The sequence below is a fragment of the Triticum urartu genome, chromosome 4A, assembly GCF_056163025.1.
Source record: "Triticum urartu cultivar PI428250 chromosome 4A, HENAU_Tu73, whole genome shotgun sequence".
In the NCBI taxonomy this organism is placed as follows: domain Eukaryota; kingdom Viridiplantae; phylum Streptophyta; class Magnoliopsida; order Poales; family Poaceae; genus Triticum; species Triticum urartu.
This window is the reverse complement of record NC_141876.1, coordinates 396374433-396390150: the sequence shown is the minus strand read 5'-3', so window position 1 is coordinate 396390150 and position 15718 is coordinate 396374433. Positions and strand designations below refer to the sequence as shown.

Sequence of the window (15718 nt, the reverse complement as noted above, 5' to 3'; positions counted from 1 at the left end):
CCGTGCCCCAGGCAGCTTGCAGTCCGCAGGGCGCTGCGGGCCGCGGGCGACGCGGACAGGCTTCGACAGCTCTCACGCCGCGGCAGGCGCGGTCGGCAGCAAGGGCCTCCAATCACGCCGCGACCATGACACCGCACACCCGCCGGGAGCAGGCGAACTCGAGGGCCGCGCTCACGGTGGCCCGAGAGCTGCTGGAGGGCAGCCGCGACGTGCTGCTGGAGCAGGTGGCGGAGCTCCTGGGCTTCGCCGCCTCGGGGTCTCACCCCTTCTGCACCCAGCTCCCATCTCAAGCCCAGGGCGGCCCGCGCGGGGGCTCCGCGCGCGCCCGCGGGCTCCAAGGCTACTCCAACGCCAGCGAAGCCGTCGGCACCGGACCGGCGGCGGCGCTGCCCCCGCTCCCGGTCCGCGAAGAAGAAGGACTCGATGCGACCCACGGCCCCAGTGGACAGCCACGCTACCACCCCACGGTGGGCGTGTCAAGCAGAGCTGCATGGCGCGCGGAGCACTACGGCATGGCCTTCGGGATAACGGCGCCAGAAGAATACGTGTCCCTCATGATGGACCAAGGACACCCTCACGAGGGCGAATAAGGCTCGCTCCTCAGCCCAAACTAGGCGGACGAGGCGCCAGAAGCTGAGCCCTTCCAGGAGCCCCGGGACGGTCCCACTGGCCACGCTGCAGGCAACGACTATCGGGTACCACTAATTCCTCAGGAGCAGGCATACGCTAATCATGGATCGCAGGAGATGCAGGTCGCCACAACGAGCAGCTGGGCCGAGATCCGACATCACCACCGCGGCGTTCGGAGCAAGGTGTTCTCAGGAGGTAGGCCCTCTGCTGGGGAGGTGCCTTAGGGCCTACCCCTGCCGGAGGACCCGTGGTCGTCGGGGGAACCGTTGGCGACCGCTCTACCCCATCGGTGGCGTCCAGGTTTCCGGTCGTCGTTGATGGCACTAGAGTGTGGCGCAAGGCGGGGCCCTCGTCTGGCGATATGAAGCAAGGCCGGTACCTGTGAAGCTCGCCGCCCCGTGACACTCTCACGTAATAATGAGTGGGGTTGTACACGCCCCGGAATCTCAGGGGTGCCGGCCTCAGGCCCTGGGGCTCCCTCCCACGCCCAGTGGCAGCACTTAGCTCCGCGCTGGTGAGAAGACGTCCAAGACTAGATTAGGTGCCGGACGCGGCCTTTTGTCTGCTTTCGTTGCTTTTCCCTTTGGTTGTCTCTTTCCCCCGCTGCATTTAAGTTGGATTCGAATTTGAGATTTGCGTGTGTTCGGGGAAGGGGTGCTTAGTCTCGTTCGAGCAATTTCTCACGTTTTGGTTACCACTTCACCTCAGCTGCCTCCCCTCGTGAGCCCCTCGCGAGCCGGGTCAGGCCTAGCTTGCGCGCAGCCCAGACTGCCGCCGCCGCGTCCTCTCGGGAGGGTTTTTTACTGCAGACCCTACGGATTCGGTCAGGGAACACTCGGGACACCACAGCCTCCCACAGGCTACCTCAGGGCCAGCACGGGACAAAGGTAAACTAGCCGACCAGCGCGTCGCTTAAGCCAACCACTTGGCGCGGGCGCATGGGCAATGTAACGTCTACTAGTACGAAGAACACAAGTTTTACATGAGGGGCTCCCCCTCCAAAATGCTCTCACAGCCATCAGGCCAAAACCTGAGTTCTATTCATGCAGGGTAAGGAAACAGGAACGATGCACGATCAGTCGGATAAATCCCCCAGTGCGTCCTCAGGAGAACCACCCGAACCGTTGCTGGCGTCGCTGAACTCGCCATCGCTGTCTGCGTTGCCGCCAGCGGCGTCAGGGCTGTTCACCACACCGCCTTCGTCGGCAGCCACGATCACGCCGTCGTTGTCTGAAGCGAAGGCCCTGACAAGAGCATCCACATTGTCTCCACTGTAGCGACCCGACCCGAATGGGTCAAGTTTCTGTGCTTAAGTGTCATCCCTGGATCGGTATGCTGACACACACAGTACTCGAGGATTTATAACAGAGGTAAATCACATGTAAAAGTAACGTAAATACTATTACCTCAAATCCAAAATAGCGGAAGTAACAAGGTTGCGGATTCTCATCAACACCAACGGCAAAGTTGAGTGTAGAAATCGTAACCCTAACGTATCACTTACTCGTCGTAAGATAATCCTGCAACATGAGACGTTGCAGCCACAGAGGGTCAGTACATTGAATGTACTGGCAAATTCACAGCATAGAGAATGATGAATAAAGACTATCACTACATGCATATTTGGCTGGTGGAAAAGCTCTATGGTTATAAGGTTTTTGCGTAAAGCCAATTTTTCCCTTCTGCAAAGGAATAAATTTTATTTAACTATCATGGTGGTTGTTGAACATTGAGAATGGTTGACAGCATTCTCAATCCCAATTAAGTAACATCATTAAAACCCAACAATATTCATTTAAAGTAACGTGATGAGATCAACAGGATAATCCAAGAACTAGATACTCAAGATGTCCATAACCGGGGACACGGCTAATCATGATTAGTTTATACACTATGCAGAGGTTTGCGCACTTTTCCCCACAAGACTCGATCGCCTCCGTTGGATTTCTCGCACTACATGGTGTTTGAGAAACGGATGACCGAGACACAGTCTTTCAGAAGCGTTTGCACCTTACGATGGGTAGACCGTACCACCTACAACCCCTACATCTGCTAGTCTACCACTGTAAGAGTTCACACGACTTAATCAACTATGCCAGAGCCCATAATGGCTTGTGGCTGCACACGGAAGTTTCTAGTTTGAAAAATCTCATGATCCCTTTGAGCCTGGGTGGCGGTCCAAAAGAAAACAGGCAAGTCCTGGATTACCCAGGTGCCTAGACAGGCAATCCTAGAATAACCAGGTGCCTCAATCCACCCAGATATGGGTTTAAGTTTCCACCTTAAGTAAACCATTAATTAAAAATCTCACATCTGTCATGGATACTCTCAAAACCCAATCCACGTCTATGAGCATAGCATGGCCATGTAAGCATAACGTAAAAGTAACTCCCAAGGTTTGAATGCAGGGCAATAGGTTCCTACCTCATCAACTACTTCCCAATACCCACATGTTATCAATCCTACTCATGCAATGTTTGAGGGTGAAGCTAATGCATAAAAACTGGGTATGGAAGGGGATATGATCAAAGTGTGAACTTGCCTGCAATGTTGATGAAGATGATTCGCACTCAAAACTCTTGATAGTTCTACTCGTCACACTCCAGTCAATCTATCGTGAGCAAGCAATAGTAACCACACATAAGCAATCACTCAAAAGATCAGAAAGATCGAAGAAGACGATTCGGAAACATCAAAACCAAACAAATAACTCTTGCAACATAAAACAATTTCTAACAGTACCAAAATTATGTGAATTTGGCCTTATTATAATGTTTAGGTCAACAGCTTCGATATGCAAAAAGAATCAACTCAAACGGAGCTACGAAACTCAAGTTATGATCAAACGAAGTTTGAATTCAAATCTGCTCTAATTCAAATTTTAAACTTCTCAAAAACATGTTTGAGTTGGATTACTGGATAGAGGAGATCATAACGAAGACGTGAGCGTTGGTTTCGTTGGATTTGGATAAACGGGTAAGAAGTTGTGCTTGTTTGAAGAACAGGGACTATTCTGTAAATAAAATATTCACATCCAGGTCCCTGGCCGAAATTACAGAAAAAGAAAAAAACTAAAAGGTGAATGTTCGTTTTCTATACCTAACCAGCGAACGTTTACTAAGTAACTAGTTTTAAAAGAAAAACCGGTTTTTAAACGGAAAACCAAAGAAAAAAAACCCTAAATAAAACCGGCGAACCGGGGCGGTTATTACCGGTTCGGGGGAAGAAAACCCGACAGCGGCGGCGGCGTTCGTCGACGTCCGAGAAGACGGCGGCGGCGGCTCGGGCTTGACCGGAGCGGCGGCTCTGGTGGCCTACGGCGAGGGCGGAGTGGACGGGGAGGGGCGGCGCTGGGCGGCGGGTGCGGTGGTGGCGACGGCGGTGGTCGTCGGCGGCGACAGAGGCGGCCTCGGGCGGAGCTCGGCGGATCTCGCCGGCGGCGAGAGATGCGGCGCGAGGCGCGGCTGCGAGCAGCGGGGAGGAGAGGAACGGGGCCCGGGGCCTCGTTATTTAAGGGGGGGAGGAGCTGCGTGGAGGAGGGGTCAGGCGAGGAGGACGCGGAGTCCGGCCGGACTCCGGTGGCGGCGCTCCCGTGCGGGAGTTGGAGACGAGCGGGGCGCGCTAGTGCGCTGGGCCACGGCTGTGATTGGCCTTGGGCCGGCCCAGTCAGCGGCGGGGAGAGTTTTTTTTTAACATTTTTTCAGAGAACAAAAATAATAAAAACAAAAATAACTAAAATATTATATAGGCATATAATATATCAAAATTTTCAGAAAAAGATTTTATACACGATGAACATTTTCCTAGCATTAAATAAAATACACACAAAATCTAATAATTCAAATAGTGCTACTGGTCTAATAAAATCCAATAAAAACATTTTTAAAAATACCAAAATGATTTCAAATTAATTTTTCTCCAATTTTCTATTGTAGGGAATCAATGTTACCCTAATTTTCATATATTTTATTTTTGGAGAAAAATAATTTGAATAAAACTCAAATAACTCCAAATTGAAAATAAATTCAAAAGAATTTTGAATTTAATTCTTTGAACTCCCAACTCATATTTCATATAATTTGAAGAAGTCATTTTATCTTCTCTCATGAAAATCATTGAGCTGCATGAAGTTTATGAATTGAAATATTTTCAAATGAAATTCAATTATTTTCAAATACCCTTTCATTTAATTTAAATGGAAGAAGTCATATCATCTTCACTCAAGAGTTTTGTATTTGAAAAGAATTTGAATTCATGGAGATCAGAAAGCAAATATGGAAGTTTGGGAAAGTCCTTTTATTCCCTCTCATTTAACTTTCAAAAAGGATTCGAATTTCACTCAATTTCACGCAATCAATCAAACAATCAATCAATTCTATCTATTTATTATAACATTCCAAAATTTAGAATTTTGGGATGTTACATCCACCCAGTGCGCTAGGTCGTCTCGGACGGCCTAGGGGACTGGGGCGATGGCGGCGTCGAAATCGAAGTGAGGATCCATGTTCCGGAGATAGCTGAAGACGCGAGAAAAGGCGCGCCCGAGCAGGGCACGGCTCCTCTCCTCCACCAACCTGTCGGCCCTGACCGACCGCGCCTCCAGCTGCGTCACCACGTCGGTGAAGAACTGAAGGTTGCCGGCGTAGTTGACTGTGTGCGGCTCGCCAACAGCCGCCTCGCAGATGTTGCCCAAGACTGTGCTGGCTTTCTTCCGGAGCGTGGTGAGCATGGGACCGTGCTCATGCTCCAGGATCCGCCGCTGACGTATCTCGTCCGTATTCTGGCGCGCGACGACCTCAGCCTCCTCCACCCGCTGGCGAAGAAGGAGCACCTCGGCCTGGGAGGTGGTTGACTCCCCTTGCGCTACCTCAAGGGCGGCCCGAAAAGCATCGGCCCGCCGCGTCGCTTCCTCCAGCTTGACCCTCAAGGCAGCAGTCCTACCTTCAGCCTCGGCCCGGATCAACTCCAGCCTCTCCTCGAACTCGTGCTCGAGGTTCAAGCGCGCCATCGCCACCCGACGTCCGACCTCCTCCAGGACACAGGCTTCCCGTGCAGCGACATCATCCTCCGCCTACGTCACCAAGCGCTCCCTCGTCTCCAGACGCTCGTACTCGCGGGTACGTTCAGCAGCTTCCAGCGTCAGCGCCTCCTCACGCTTCAGGAGCTCTGCTGGGTCGCCAGAGGCCACCATCATCGACGCGAGGGCTGCCTCGCGCAGCTCCACTTGCTCCTGCAGTGAGTGGCACCAGGCCAGGAGCTCCCGAGCCCGCTCCTCTTCCGCCTCTCGCCGCCAGTCAGCTTCCCGGGCCTCCTCAGCGGCCCAAGATTGGGCCTCCCGAGAGGCCACCAGCGACGCCTTGGCCTCTGCGTCGTCAAGGTCGCGCTGACGGCGCGCAAGGGCGATGGCGCCCTCCTGCTCGCGCCTCTCTGCAGCCAGGCGCAAGCCCTTGGCCTCAAGGCGCGCGTCTTCATCAGCAAGCTCCTCACCAAGCAGGCTCACCGCGTCAGCCGCTCTTCGAAGGAATCCTCGGCGAAGAGCGCGACGCTCCCGGGCACGCTCGAGCACGTCTTCCACACCATCATCTGCCCCGAGCAAGTGCCGGGGGCCACGAATCAGCACTCCCCCTCCGGGCAGGGGGCTGGGGGCTGGCACCCTCGCGACAGCCGGGCACGCCACGCCAGAAGCCCGGCCTGGAGCCAGCCCGTCCCCAGACGAAGAGCGCAGGGAGCGCCTCAGCCAATCGCAGTCCACGACCAGGCGAGAAGCCCACGGCAGGCTGGCTACACCACGAGAAGGCCCGCGAAGGAGGATCGCGAGGTGCGCAGGGCCACGATGCGCCTCGGGACGGTTCGCCTCTTCGATCGCCCTCACCGCAAGGGCTCTGCTGCTCGGAGCACTTGAGGACGGTGGAGGGGGCGAAGCCAAGGGAGACGGCACCTCAGCCATCTCCACGAGCTCGGCTGGAAGGGGCCTGCGGAGCAAGGATCAGTAAAAGCAACAGAAGGATCGGGAGCTGGGAAAGGAGAAGGCTTACTCATTAGTGGCGAAGTACTTCCTACGTTTCAGCAGGCAACAAGGGTAATCGTCGCCCAGGGCCTCCCTTCTCTTCAGGAGGGCCTCAAAGTCCACGCGGAAGCGGCCCAAGTGTTGAGCACAGGGATCAATCTGCGACGAAGACAGAGCGTCAAGGCGATCCGTGTCAGGGGCGCCTGCCTGATGCGCGCTGCCAATCGCCTCGCCAAGAGAAGTGGCTGGAGCCTCAGGGGCCTCAATCGCAGGCGCTGAGGGCAGCTGCTTGCCACCCTCAGCCTCAGCGGCACGGGACCCAAGAGCTGCTCCCTCATGAGCATCGCTCGGCGCTGTCACCCCGCCGGGAGCCCCCTCGGCCTCTGGCGCCTCATGCCTCCCTGCTCCGCCACTTGAGGAAGAGTCGCCTTGGCCGACTGGAAGGGCAGTCACCACCACTGGGTTCTCGCGAGGCCCCTGGAGGCCGGCGGGACGCGGCCCCCACTCATCGAAGATAGGCATCTGATTCACAAAATCGCCCCTGTTCTGGCAGAGGTACAGCAAGGCCCCTCCCTGCTGGATGCTGCCAGGGTTGGGGTCCCCAGTCAGGATCAAGAGCGCTGACCTCAGCACTTCAGGCGTCAGGTCCTTTTCCCGGAGCCTCATACAATCATCACGCCCGCTGAAGGCCCACATCCAGCAGGAGTGGCGTTGGAGAGGAGCAACGCGGCGTAGCAGGAACTCCTTCACCACCTTGGGCGATGTCACGCCAAGCAACCTCAAGAACGCGAAGCGGTGCCAGACAAAGACGAGCCGGGGGCTCTCAAGCGTCTCCTGGCCCTAGCCCGAATTGGGGACAGCAGGCGAAGTTGGCTCCGATAGCAGGGGGCTGGGCACCCCTGCATCCACATACAGCCACCGCTCGCGGAACCCAGCCGCGGGCAGAGGGAGCCTGAAGTCAATCCCTGAGGCCGCTGTCTCAGGCGCGGCAACGAAGCTCACGCACGCCCAGCATTGGGTAGGGTCGACAAGGCGCAGAGAGAAGAAGTGGCGCAGCAAGGCAACCGAAGGAAGGATGCCCATCATTGCCTCGCAAACAAAGGCGAAGACCGAAAGGAGGGTGATGGATTCAGGACCCAGATGCATCATGTGGATCTGATAGTGGGAAAGCACGGCATTGAAGAAATCAGAAAAGGGGGAACCAGACCCGCCCACAGGGCGTCGGCAAAACACGGGACCTCGGTGACTATCCTGTCGATGGAGAAGTGGGACGCGGGCCAGGCCGTCGCCCTCCCGCATTCATTGAAGATAGTAGCCAGAGCCGAGCTGACCTTGCCCAAGCCCTCGGCGGGGGCCACCAACGGCGGCGAGCAAGGCGGAGGCATGGGTTTCTTCCCTCTTCCCTTCTTCGTCGGAGCCATGGCGATAGGAAGGGGGGAGGTTCGAGATTGGGTTGAAAACAGAAGCTGGAGTTCGAGCGGAGGAAGGACAGAGGGCGCTCAAGCAACAGAAAGGGGAGCGGCTGTGTACGACTAGAGTCCGCCTAGCAACGCGCAAAATAAGGGGGGCGTGGGGGAACAGTGCCGCCCACGCCCAACCAACCGCCACGCGGCGCCCAAGGCCGCAGGCTGTTAGGGCCCGCGGCGCTTCGCTCTTGCCCTTTCGCCTCCCTGCACGGCCAAGTCCGGGCGCGCCTTGGGCCCGGGGGCTACTGTCGGCGTTCTGGGAACGGGGGTCCCCAGACTTGCCTGCCTGCGGCCTGCGGCGTGGCTCAAAGGGGGCCCAGCACGGCCCGTCTTCATCAACACAGACCCAAGACCTCGCGGGGCCAAGCCTCGCGGGGCGGACGACACGGAGCTTCCTCAGGCACGGCCTCATCAGGCTGGCTCGCGAGGAGGCGGAGAGATCAAGGCAGGGTACCTCACGAGGTGCCCGTGACGCAGGCCATGACGACCAAGGGTGCCAGGCGGGCGCCAGCCCGCGCAGTGTCCTTCTTTCCTCTTTGGTGCAAAGGGAGCAAGCGTAGGCGAGAGCATCAAGCAAAGGCACCCGTTTCGGTGCAACGAGACCAAGACCAGTCCAACGGCAGGGAAGAAGTCATTGTGGAGCCCAAGCCAGCGTCACCACCAGAGCTTTTGGCAGGCGAGGACCAACTTTAGTCAGGATAAGTGTACCAGATGTTCCCCTCCAAAATGGCCAATTGTTGGCGCCCTTCCCGCTCAATATTTGGGAAGAGGCCCAGGGTCTTTGCCTATAAATAGGACTAGCCACCCACAGAAGAGAGGGAGGGAGATCGGATCGCAATCGGAAAGAGAGAGAGAGAGAGAGAGAGAGAGAAGGGTGACTGAACTCCCCCTAGCAGTTCATCCCCCCAATCAAGAACAGACCCTCACGAGGCTGTTCTTCCTTGTATTGCTTGTCATCATCAGCCCAAGAGGCAATCCACCACACCACACACTGGAGTAGGGTATTACACCACAACGGTGGCCCGAACCAGTATAAACCCTGTGTCTCTTGTGCTGTTCTTTCCATAGTTTAGATCTCAGCGAGGCGGAGGGGTGCAGGTAGGTAGAAGGCGAAATCTCCGCGCGCACCCCAATGTTCGAACCTCAAGAGTCTGCCGGAACCCGAAATCCGACACAGGTAACTGCTAAACACATGTGACGGAAGATTCGTGTTCATGAAACCTGACAACCTCCCAAGAAACAAATGCTACATGTTCAGAAAAATGGAATCTTCTGTTAGATGTGGCAAGAAGGCACGCTAGGTTGAAAATGAACAGAAACCTAACACAAAATTCTAACTCACCATGGCCCTTGAACTTGTATCCTTATTTCTTTTGAACTGCAACATTTTTGTGCAGGGGTCCGGCAAGCTCGCCATGGCGTCCACCACACGCAGAGGAAGATGAAGTGAGATCACATCCCCATGTGGAAATGCACCCCAAAAACAACACAAAGATCACATACATCATTCTGAACTCCGACCTTCTTTCTACACATCATGTGATATTCTTCCCTTCCTGATAGTGGCCTTCTTCATTCCTATATTCACACGGGTAGCGAGCACCAGCAGCACATAGGTCTCTGCAGACACAATCCTTAAACATAGGCAAACAAGAATCCGCCACAAGCATTCAGGAAGATATTCTTTGTTTATTTTTTTGGTCAAACTTGTGTCATAAACAAGCATTCTAAACAGGAGTGAGTGACAAGCATTCAGGAAGTGCATAAGTGTCAGATGCATAAGCTTCAAGCTTCGAGTCTCTATCCGATGTATAGTCCATTCGAGAAGAGAAGTGAAAAGCCCAACAACAATACTAGAATGACAACTGCCATTGGAGTTAGTCTGTCAATTCTTCACGTGGGCCCTAGTTCTGTTCTCACCTTGTTGTATGAGATCGCATCACAAGGAATTGCATCCGAGCTCCTGGCATTTCTACAATTTTCGATCAATGAACACAATTGGCCTGCTAATAGTCAACAGATTGGACTGCAGCCATACTTACTACAGAAGAAAATGGAGGTTTCGCAAAATCTACAGGGAACAGTCACCTTTTTGTGAAGAACATCAATGACATCCAGAGCACGATGCCTGCGGGGCTTCACCAACGAACATCAGGATGGCGCGACGGTGGTTGGAGAAGAAGTTCGAGCAGAGGAGGGGAAACCGTCCATGGTGAGTCAGAGGTGTGCAAACGAGGAACAGCGCTGGCCCAGCGCGGGATCATGGGTGGAAGGCGGGGACAGTGGCTAGCGGGGTGGATGGCGCTGGTGCCGTAGCCTGGCGGGGTTAATGGCGGCTGGCGGCGCACTGGATCAGGTGGATCCAGCAGGGACGCACATTGACGTTGCCGGCAACGGGGATGCGGGAGGAGGTCGTCGACGGGGTTGCGGAGGAGGCCGCCGGCGGGGTTGCGGGAGGAAGCTCATGGTGGCGGCAGGTCTGCAGGATGAACCTCGCGGCGGTGGTGGGGTCTGCGGGAGAAGGCCCGCGGCGGCGGAAGGTTCTGCGGGAGGAGGCACGCGGCAGCGGCGGGGTCTGCGGGAGGAGGCCCGCGGTGGCGGCGGGTTCTGCGGGAGGAGGCAGGCGGCGGCGGGGGGGTCTGCGGGAGGAGGCCCGCGGCGGCGGGCGGCAGGTCTGCCGGAGCAGGCCAATGGCGGCGCTGGTGTTCCGGAGATGGGAGGAATCGAGAGATTGAAGACGACTAGGAAGGTCGTGGGTAGATTATGCGTCGGTCCAGGATGTGATAGTGGGCGGTCGGGTTGCTCTGTTTTTTGCTTTCACGGATCAGGAAAGTCCCATCGGGCTCTATATAAGGTTGATTGTGATCCAAATAGTTATTCTGATCCTAGGATCAGAATAGTGTTACTATAATTTTCCAAAGTCAACACTCCTTTTAAAAATGTCAGATATCTGAGAATTATCAAAGGACTTAGAAGATGCACATTTCTTATCACATGACGTACACCATAGAAGATTGCAATGGGTGATAGACACATGAAGTATAAAACAAGCACAACAGCAGGTTTACATCCGGTTGCAGAACAGCCACCACTCTTCTTCCATGAACTTCTGCCAGGCAGAAAACTTGAATAACAAACAGTGTTCATGCACATTCTCAGCGAGATTGATGGAAAGTAATTAAGATGCAACTAAAGAGTAAAAGAAACAAACGAATTGCCACAAAGTCATTGCCAAGTCCCAAGCCCCCTCTTGGGTGATAGACAAATGAAGTCTAAAACAAGCACAACAGCAGGTTCATCTTACAGTCTTGAGCAAAGATAAGATACTGGATTTCTTAGATACCACAATTATAAAGTAGTCTTTAGCCTAGAGGACTCGGCTTTTGAAGGAATGGCTCCGGCCGCACGTAACTGAACCCCACGAAGTTGCTATCTGCAGCAACAGGGCTGGCCACGGGAGAGTCCAGCACCGGCATACTCGTCCAGCACTCGTCAAAGTTTGCAATGCAGGTCTGCCCAGCAACATTTGGGCAGAAGCTTGGCTTGATCTGTCGAGCCTCTAGTTTCTTCCAGTTCACTGCCTTGAACCACTTGTGGTTCTTTATTTCGTCACTGCCGCCCGGTCCACTTCCAAGTCGCCTGCCAGCTTCTTTGTGCAGTAACTGAAAAAAAAAACCGTGTTGAGATAGTAAGGCCAAATTAGCACCAAGGCATCCAGATTTAACTTCCAACTAACAAGGCATCAGTCATATCTCCGACAAGAGACATCCAGGGATCAGGGTTCACTACAAGCAATAAGGTGCGATTTTATTTATCTAGGACCAAGGCAACTTATCTTACCATATTTTTAGTTTGATTACCATATTTTAGTTTGATCACAAACTCAAACTGGGTTGACATTGAAAACAAGCAAAGGTCGATTGCGCAAGGTCAAGGTGAACGCAGCGAACTTACCCCTTTCAGCAGAGAGTGAACCTCACTAGACAAATACGTCGGAAGCTTCATCTTCTCCTTCACTATCTTCTGCTGAATCTTGTCCCTGTTTCCACCAAAAAATGGGGGCTGCAACATATGAAAAATAAGAATGTGCAAAGAAAAATATATCAGGCGGATAATTCATCTGAAATGCAGATATTTCTAATCAGAAGATTTCCCCTCAAACAACCAACCTTGCCCGTAAGCATTTCGAAAAGAAGGATCCCCACACTCCACCAGTCTGCAGCTTTATCATGACCTCTGCCCTGAACAATTTCTGGGGCCATATACTCCACAGTGCCGCACATTGAATTTGACCTAGTGTTCTCATCAAACTCCTTTGCCAGGCCAAAATCAGTTAGCATGGCCTACAATGGAAGACACACGTCAAGAAATTTCCCCTCTGGCGATCATAACATATAGACAGAAAAAGTGACATATGAAGGATCCTTACATGGCCATGAGCGTCCAATAAGATGTTCTCAGGCTTCAGATCTCTATGCATAATCCCATTGGCATGAAGGTGGGCTACAGCAGATACAATTTCAGCAGTATAGATGCGTGCAAGCTCCTCCCTACCACATACGTAGAAGCTTGATAAAAAGGTTGTCACATCTGGATAGGTGTAAAGGGAAGACTGCAGAATTAAATTAAATTACCTAAACAAGCCTTGTTGGTAAAGCTGAAAGAAGAGATGGCCCCCATTTACAAAGTCCAAGACTAGATAAAGTCGGTACTTAGTCTGCAAGTAAGTTTTGGTTTTAGCACTGGCAGATGCAAAACACTACAGATAAAATATAGCTTGAAAAAAACAGTGCACACACAGAAATGGTGCACGGCCTACCTGAAAGGAGTACCGCAGCTGCACCACAAAAGGATGATCAACTTTTGTCAGTATATCTCTCTCTGCTTTCATGTACTCAGCATGGTTCTTCTCCAAAATCTTGTCTTTCCTCATGACTTTCATTGCATAGATATCTGAAGTACACTTCCTTCTCACCTGATAGACTTTGCCAAATGCCCCTTGGCCAACAAGCTTCAAGAGTTCAAAGTCATCGAGTCCAACAGCCTCATTCTCCTTTGTTGTATCATTGAGCTCTTCATCACTAAGACTCCCCTGGCCACTTTTCTTTTCTTTAGAAAGACACTCTAGCAGATCTAATGAGCTCTCGGACTCATGTAGAGTAAGCTTACTAAGTGGCAAGGATTGGCTAACAAGTGAAGTTGGGCCAACAAGAGAATGAGATCGCTTGGTAATGACTACAGGGTCATTGTAAACCTCCTCATTCGACTCGGCCAAAGGTGCAGGGCTGCCTGGAGTGAGAATGCTTACTTCTGTGGGGGTCTGGACCGCCGTAGCACCAAAAACATCGTTAAAATCAAACTCAACATTTTCAGGAAGGACAACATCTGGAGGCCCTTTTGGCAGAAGTATCATCCCTGTAAAGAGCTTGGGGCGTTGTGTATGGGTTGTTGTAACTGAAGGTATCTCAGAGGAAACCATCTTCAGGAACCAAGATTCAACACTTTGAGAATCTTGATGAAAGCTAGCGGTAGCTGCACGGCTTCCCACTACCAATTCTCAGAAATATAGAATGAACACCTTATGGGGCAGCTCTGTCTAAGGGAGGCTCCTTCCACAAATACCCAAGACAACAGAAGATGCAGGGCTGCGAACAATGGCCTTGAACAAGTGGAAGTTCACGGAGACAACAGGAAATCCAAGGAATCCCGGGTGAAGGCAGGGTGGGAAGCTTCCGTTGTTTCCCGATGAACAGGAAACTCTGGATGCCACTGTTCTTCCTGAATACATGAGATCAACTTGTCTATGGGCTGCACGCAGAAGGATATTATTATAGTTAATTCAACAATTTCACAAATAAGGAAGCTTGTACTAAGAAGAACATCATACTAGCATGCCAAATAAGAAGAACATTGGGATTATTCATCAGAGTATAAAACCATGTGCTGATCTGCAAACTGAATCGGTAGGGCACCGTGTTATCTTCAGCAGAGACTAAACGTAAAGACAGTTAAAGCGTGTTCTAAAAGTAATTTGCTACCTTAGTTAGAAAAAAGGGTTTTCCAATCAGAGGAACAACAGCATTCCAAATTTAGCCCCAAAAGTCATGAGACCCACCCAACCAGGATACGTCTCTACCTCGAAATAACCCCGATTGATGAAACGTCCATCCTATGCCCGATCTAGTGCCTATCCAAACACGAAGCCTGACTAAAATTGGCATTCCTATCTGCCAAGAATGGGGACGCATGTCAAAATAAACCCAGACAAAAAAAGAACGGGAAGCAAACTTATTGGAGAGCTCACAAATTTACTGCGTATCCACACCTCTCGCAGCTAACACCTAAATTAACCCTACAAAGCCATACTTTTTTAACATAATATACGCACCGAATTTACACTCAGAAGGACACAATTACCATGGGAGTTCAAGGCATCAGCTAAATCCCCAAATCGACCACTAGCCCCTGCCCCCTATGAGCGCCACAGATCCAAAGAACGGAATCCTGTGCAGATCTAACGGACCCACGAATCCGCGCCCAGGCACCAACGCAATTGGGCGCCGCGAAACCCGCAGCGCTCACCGGTCCGAAGAGCAATCGCAAAACCTTAACTGCACCCGAAATAATCGAAAAAAGACGCGTGCTCGAGACGGACGAACGTCCCGGCGAGGAGAAAATAGAAGGAAACGGAGGAGAGGAGGGCTGGAGAGACCACGGCGACGAACCTTTGCGGAGGGTGAGGGGGGCGGCTGGAAGCGGCGGCGTGTGCACGGCGATCCCCTGCGGCGGGGCGGCGAGGGGGCTCCTATTATAGAATAGGGGCGTGGTGTGCGGGGCTCCGGTAACCGTAAGGGGACGCGTGGCGGGCTCACATTGGTGGACTCCGTAACGGGATCGAGGGGGGCTCGCGATGCGGGTTGGCTTCTGGCGAATATGCTGCGCCGCCGAGATGGGCCGCCAGTTGGGCCACCTGGGGCCCACTGTCATGGTCACGGGGGGAAGGGAGAGGCTGGTGGTTGTCAATCCGCTCTGTCCTCGCGCAAAACGCGAGGGGTTATCTTGGTTTGGCGCCAAGGTTGCTTCTAGTTTTTGGTTTGGTTTCCCTCCTGCGAAAGGGATAGAGAGAGATAGAGCTCTGCCGTGTGCATTACTGTAAGCCAAGCCAAAGTTTTTCGTTTTTGTTTTTTTTCTGCGGGTCAAGCCAAAGGGAGCGTGTTAGAGAGGTTGTGTAAAGAATCTTGTTTTTATGGATCGGTTTGTTCTCTGAACCACACGCCTTATCTCTTTTTTCTTTTTGCGGATGACGTCTTATCTCTTTTTGATTAGTTTGAAACTTTGAATTGCTTACCATGTGTCTTATCTCTATTTTTTTTTAAAAGAATGCCATCATGACTTATTTTATGGGTCCCGATAACTGTCACACGTGTGGTATATCAGGTAGTTGTGCCACACGCCTCGTGTAGCATGTACAGCAACCAGCCCACACACCTACGTGTGGGCAAAACAACTAATGCCCACACACATCTTTTTTTCTCTTCTGAACCCTCTCACACGCGTGCGTGTGGGCGAAGTTGATAACGCCCACACGCCCGTATGTCAGGCCTCGTACCCTTCT

General features: G+C 52.6%; 1 protein-coding gene across 1 annotated transcript; it reads right to left on the bottom strand.

Moving 5' to 3' along the window:
* Positions 1–11273: 11273 nt before the first annotated feature.
* On the bottom strand, positions 11274–14994 carry LOC125551821 (serine/threonine-protein kinase AtPK2/AtPK19). Its single transcript, XM_048715188.2, has 7 exons — positions 14829–14994; positions 12923–13911; positions 12738–12820; positions 12533–12653; positions 12273–12446; positions 12058–12165; positions 11274–11765 (listed from the first exon to the last, which is right to left on the bottom strand). Exons 2-7 carry the CDS (start codon positions 13580–13582, stop codon positions 11466–11468), a joined length of 1446 nt encoding a protein of 481 aa, XP_048571145.1. The 5' UTR covers positions 13583–13911; positions 14829–14994; the 3' UTR covers positions 11274–11465.
* Between the last annotated feature and the right edge of the window lie 724 nt (positions 14995–15718).

Excerpts from the sequence above, each read along its gene's own strand:
- LOC125551821 (XM_048715188.2), bottom strand. The coding sequence starts at position 13,582 with ATGGTTTCCTCTGAGATACCTTCAGTTACAACAACCCATACACAACGC. Across the intron at positions 12,654-12,737 it reads TACCAACAAGGCTTGTTTAG|GGAGGAGCTTGCACGCATCT; the intron begins GTAATTTAATTT and ends CGTATGTGGTAG. Across the intron at positions 12,447-12,532 it reads TATTGGACGCTCATGGCCAT|GCCATGCTAACTGATTTTGG; the intron begins GTAAGGATCCTT and ends CTTCCATTGTAG.